Source organism: Myotis nattereri (genome assembly GCF_964212035.1).
Source record: "Myotis nattereri genome assembly, chromosome: X".
Lineage (NCBI taxonomy): Eukaryota > Metazoa > Chordata > Mammalia > Chiroptera > Vespertilionidae > Myotis > Myotis nattereri.
Window position 1 is genome coordinate 129,281,132 of NC_138078.1, and position 6,004 is coordinate 129,287,135.

At 48.4% G+C, this 6,004-nt stretch overlaps 1 protein-coding gene across 1 annotated transcript in view; it reads right to left on the minus strand.

Annotated features, from left to right (window-relative positions):
- Positions 1 to 4,004, minus strand: part of LOC308511831 (melanoma-associated antigen 10-like) — a gene marked incomplete at its 5' end in the record, with an annotated part of 45,773 nt that extends 41,769 nt beyond the window's left edge. The window contains one exon of the mRNA XM_081081684.1: positions 3,777 to 4,004. Coding sequence (XP_080937810.1) covers positions 3,777 to 4,004 — 228 coding nt within the window. The remainder of the gene's footprint in view (positions 1 to 3,776) is intronic.
- Positions 4,005 to 6,004: the final 2,000 nt, after the last annotated feature.

Genomic DNA, 6,004 nt, shown 5'->3' on the forward strand with positions numbered 1-6,004 from the left:
CTCCCTTTTCAGAGTATTAAGACCAAAATTAACCACAACAGCTAGAGAACATGGATCACAAAATCATTGTAGTATCCTCTCCTCTTTGGTGAAGATGACTTGAATCTGACTTTTGTCCCATCCCACACCCAGAATCTCATCTATGTTCAAGGACGTAGTTATGATTATTTTCATATCTGCTTCCATCAGTCATGGCTAACTGAACAAGTTGTAATTTTCCTTGGTAGTGAGTCTGTGTCCTTGGCCCATGAGTCCTTGTCCCATGTCTTGCACTAGATGGTGTAATTTGTGGTCTCTGAGGGTCAATCCTTTGTTTCTAAAAGTGGAGTGCTAAGGCATTTGGGAACAGAATCCCCCAAGGTGCCCCTCAGCCTATGGACTGTATCCATAATGGAGCCCCTGGGTCTAGACTCAGGCTCAGTCTATGGTCTTTGTGCCTCTAAACAGGATTACAAAGCATTTATTCACAAAGTCAGTATATTCTTGGAGGATATGCCCTAGAGAATAAGTGTTGGTGGGTTTGGGGTGGGGGTGGGGAGTTCCTAGTGTCTCTGTATAAACAGCTAGCTGCCTTCAGTTGCCTACCAAACAATTGTTGCTTAAATTTGTTATTTAAAGGCTGAAAATCTTTCCTTGTGCACTTTGCTAGCTCACGTGTCTGCCAATTACTTACTTGAAGGGAGTTGCCCATTTTATGGGAGGGCAAATGGAGAGAGGGATTTGGAAACCACAGTCTGGCGTTTGGTGGAGGGAGGGTGTTTATTTGTTATGATTAAGGCACCCTTGCATCCCAAGGCTTCTGTAGGACCATTAGCTAACGTTCTTTGAAGCAAGAGCAATCGAATTTCCACTGTCGTGAAGATTCTACAACATCAGGCTCATCTTTTCCTTTGAAGATGAAATATTCACACTGCTTACTTCAGTGCAGTTGAAGAAATCCATTATGAAACTGGCCTTAAAAGGAGGCTGCACTGATGAGCAAGTCAGCAGACCATGATCCAGGGATGGACAGGAGGGCACCCAAAAAAAGACCAGGGGAAGGGTGTTGTCATGAGGGAAAATGCTGGGACGAGGAAGAAATCCTGGCACTGGGAAGACTCACATATCAATAAACATAAGACAATCCCCAAATTATGCTTTTTTTTCTCACTGTCACCTTCCTTCCTTAGGCCTGCTCTTGCCTGGGCCCCTGGGGTCTACTAATTGTCCTCTGAAAAAGTTCATTTATAACGAGAGCACAGATTAATTGTGAGGCAGAAGGTGGGACATGGGCTAGAAAGGCAGGGAATATCATGGACTCCTGATGAATTCAGGCAAGGGGTCAAGACTCCACGATTCCACTTACTAGCCATGTGGTCCTGGGAAAATTAGCTGGCCCAATGGGCATCAGGTTCTTCCTCTGTGAAGTAAGTGGGTCTGATAAGCCCTGTCTTATAGGACTGCGGGGATGTGTGGAGTGTTTGTAAACCACCATGCACATTGCCTGGTGGAGATTGAAACTGTGATGAATGGCAGTTATTTCTAATATCATTTTTATCCCAAATACTCCCACTCTCGCCTCTGGCACTGTGATTATTTGTTTGTCATCAGGGTCATATTAGAGAATGTGCAGTTCAGAAGGGCACAGAACACCCAATTGGCCAAACAGGATGAACCCAATTCATGGATGTATGCTGACATTCAGGTGTGGGGACCATTCCCAGCTGGACACACACAAGATGCTAGAAAGAGAATCTAGAAACAACTCTTTCCCTCTGTCCAAGCTGCTCTTTCATACAAATAAATGCTTTCATTCATTTCACCCCCACCCAAAATCTACATATTGATAATGATTGGCCAGATCACACTCAAGATCATTAACATTCAATCCCAATTAGGCTGTGGGCTATGGCGCTCCCAGGCCATCATGTTTCTCATGGTTCAGTAACTGTATTTCTGTAGAAATCTGTGCAGACGATGGGTATAACACGCCTAGTGCTCATACTGTCCAATGGCACTGTGTCTGCGTGCAGGAAATCACCCTTCCTAACCAGGTGGAGATTTCCCTCTGGTTTATCCATGATCCCAAAGGAACTTGGCAGGACAATTTTCCACTTCACACTTCCCTCTCACACCCAAGACACACAATGTGCCGCTGCCACCCCCAGCTTCTTTCCAATCAACCCCAGCAGAGGGAATCAGTTTCCCAAATACACTGGCTCAGGCCATGCACATCATTTTTTTATTTTTTTCTCTATTAATTAAGGTATTACATGTGTGCCCTTATCCCCCCATTGCCCTCCTCCACCCCCCACTCATGCCCTCACCCCCTGGCCTCTGTGTCCATTGGTTAGGCCTATATGCTTGCATACAAGTCCTTCGGTTGATCTCCCACCCTTACCTCCACTCTGCCCTACCTTCCCTCTGAGGTTTGATGGTCTGTTCGATGCTTCTCTGTATTTGGATATGTTTTTGTTCATCCATTTATGTCGGTCATTATATTCCATATATGAGTGAAATCATGTGATATTTACCGTCCTCTGACTAGGTTATTTCGCTTAGTATAATGCTCTCTCCAATTCCATCCATGCTGTTGCAAGTACGCTGCGGTAGAAATGATGTCCACTCACAAGTGAGTGCTGGTCGCTGGAGGCCCACCTCCTCACCTCTTCTGTTACTTGTTTGTAGGATTAAGGAGACACCTAACCCCTTCCTTATATGACTTCAGCTCCTACACTATCATCCTGTGGGTGGATATGCCCTGCTTATGTTAGTGTGCCCACTACTAACACAGGGCCTTCCAGAGGACATAGGATCAGTGAATGTCTGGGGATTAAATGAACCACTGAGCAGGGGTTGTCTTTATTCAGATGAAATCCCCCCACTTTCTTGCCAGAACCAAGGATCCTTGGATAAGCTGTTTCATGGAAAGACAGATGAGAAGATATAAGAAGCAAAAATTAACAACCTTTTGCTTTTATTTTTCTATTTCTTAACTCCATGGATTTTACTGCTGAGTTCTTACACATTTCCAAGGAAATTCTATTATAATGTCATGTTATCTAGATTGGGATCACAAACTAGGATGGGAAGGGTCCCAATTTTCATTACACAGTAGCAAATCTCTTACTCTTGAGCTGGACATGTAGAAATATATATGTGATCAATGTCATTTACAAACTTACATGCTAAAAGTTTATGAAAACTTCTACGTAAAGGAACATTAGAAAATTTCCTTAAAAATTCACAAAATAATAAATCATAAATTTCTCAATCACAAAAGGAGCCTAAACCTTTCCCTGGGCCTCACTACTGGTTTGTTCTGAAACAGAGTTGAAAATTGGACGCACTTTATGCCCAGCAAAAGAAGTTAATGCACATGGACCTGAAAAGTGCCTGGATGCAACTCTGGCTCAGGCATAGTGTTTCTCATTGCACTCAGGCTCTTCAGGCAGGGATGGGAGGAGATGGAAATCCCTATTAACCGTGTGCATAAACGTGAGGGCTTTCTCCGTGGTGGTCTCAGCGTGGGCCCTGGGGCCCCACAGGAACTCATAGCGTGCAGGATCACTATTGGGCACCTGGCGGTACACCAGGTACTGTTCCTGCACCCAAACTTTGGTGATGAGCTCCCTGGGCTCCCCATAGAGCCAATGTACCTCCCCATCATGCACCCCTAAATCATTCAGTACAGCCCAGATTTTCTCCTCAGTGGCACAATCACCCCCTGAGGCGATCACACACAGAAGTGTGACCAGGAGGCTTGTGTTGGGAAATATGTGCTCATCGCTCACCATCCCATCATAGGTTAGCCCCAAGGCAGTGACCAGGACATAGGTGTGGGTACTGGGGTCTACTTCCCTCACAACAACACCAAATACCAACTCAATGCACTCAACGGCTGCACGGAAGAGCACAGGAAAGTGGTCCTGGTGCTCTTCGAAGACACTACTCAGTATTTCTGCCTTTGTGGTTGACTCCTTTGTACGATACTTCAGGAGCAGGAACTTCACCATTTCCATCATCTTCGCACGCAGTGATGTGGGGAGCAATAAATCGGCATCGTCTTCAGGGCCTCCCTCAGTGTTTGGACCCTCTTCATTTTGGATGCTGGCGCTCTCATCTTCAGATTGCCTGCATGGAAAGGCTTCCTTGGCATGGGGGGAGGGGCAGGCACGCTGAGGACTCTCCAGAGGACTTGGTGTCTCAGCAGCAGACACCTCCTCTAGGTTGTCTATAAACAGGACTGAGGGGGAGGAGGAGAGAGACAGGGCATCTTCCTCCTCCTCCACCTCCTCCTCCTGCATAGCCAAGAACAGCTCCCCCGCCACCAAGTCGGGGATCTCAGTTGGGTACGGAAAGTCTTACTCAGGCTTCAACGGCTCACTCATATGATGACCAGGCATGATGACTCGTGCTTGAACAGTGACTGAGTGTGAGCAGAAGATGGGCGATGAGGAACCACGGGCCTAGGGAAGAGTGGGAGAGTGAGAGGCATGAGCTGAGAAACACATCCTAGGCGGCTCTGACAAAGGTGACTTCCAGGTCTCCCCTTTAGGGGTTTACATGGGACTCACAGGGCTCACTCCTGATCAGCCTGCCCACTAAGAACCTGAAGTAGGAAGTGACATGACTGTTCAGGGTATAGCAGGCACAGCACAGGGTTCTGTAGCTGACGGTGGGGTGTGGAGGTGTCAGGCAATGTGAGGACCCTCTGACATGGGTGGGGAGCCCAAGGGGACATATTCATGGTAGCCACCTCACCTTAATTCCTAGCACTTCCTGGCCACCTGCTGTTCTGTGACCTGAGAATATGTAGAGTAGACCAAGGCCTTCCCCTCCTCCAATCCGGGGCCTCTTCTGGAGGGAACAAAGGGGCACCTCAGCATGCACATGGAAAGCACATTCCTGGGGCCCAAAGCTGACAGGAGGGGCGGCAGGACTCTGTGAGGTCCCCTCTGTTGTGGGTGGGAGGTTCCCTTGTGCACACGTAGGATACCCGCCTTTCCCCTGCCAGGGCCTGGCCCGTCACTGCCTTCTGTTGGCCTAAGGTCAAATGCTCAGAACAAGGCCACACACACCTGACACTTCAGTGAAGAAACTGAGCTGGCTCCTCATGTGGTCCCTCTCCCAGAGGATCAAGAAGGGGTGACTGAAGATTTGGGTCCATCTATCCTAGGTTAAGGCTCTGATCATTTCTCACCATGACGCACTGCAGGGTTTCAGACCACTCTCTCTGCTGACTGAGCGAAATCTACTTAGACTTAGGCCTCACCTCCCTGAGGTACAGGAGTAGGAAGTGAGCTGAGGTAATCCAGGCCCTATTCCGAGTTTCCCCATTGCTGACAGAGGAGGCAGGGTAGGTCTGGCTTCCCCTGTGCTCTGCTCCCCTTCAGTGCTCACCTTGATTCCTTGCAGGATCTGGGACTCTTCTCTCTGCTGACAAAATGTGGATCCTGGGGATGATACAACGTGTGGCCTCACACCAAGGTCCTCACCTTCCTGAAAGCTCTGAGACAATAGTGAACAGGAGCTCCATTTGTCCACACCCGTGCCCAGGTTCCCACACAACTGACACCAGGGCCTGGGTCCATCCGTTCTGGGTACAGAGTTCCCTTAGTCTGGCCTAAGGATACTTGCCTTTCTTCCTGGCCTGGCCTGGGTCTGAATCTAGCTGACCCGATTTCACCCTGAATAACTGTCCTCAGTGAGCAAAGCTGAGGAGGAGCAGGCATGTGGAAAGGGAGAGCATGTCACACCCAGGTACCCCTGCCTGGGGAATCTGGATGCTGAACACAGGACACTCCCTGATGCTGAGGGCTCTCTTCTTTTCTCGGGGAGCACATAGCTGCAGTTTCCCACAAGAAAGCATTCACACCTTTATGACCCTTCCACAACCTCAGCTCCTCTTTGCATGAACTGAAGCCATTCCCTCTGACCAAGGCCCTATCCTTCCCGAGTGCACTCAGACAAACCTGTGAAGGAACCAGCTCTGCAGACCCATGCCAGGCCTTTCCCAGGGCTG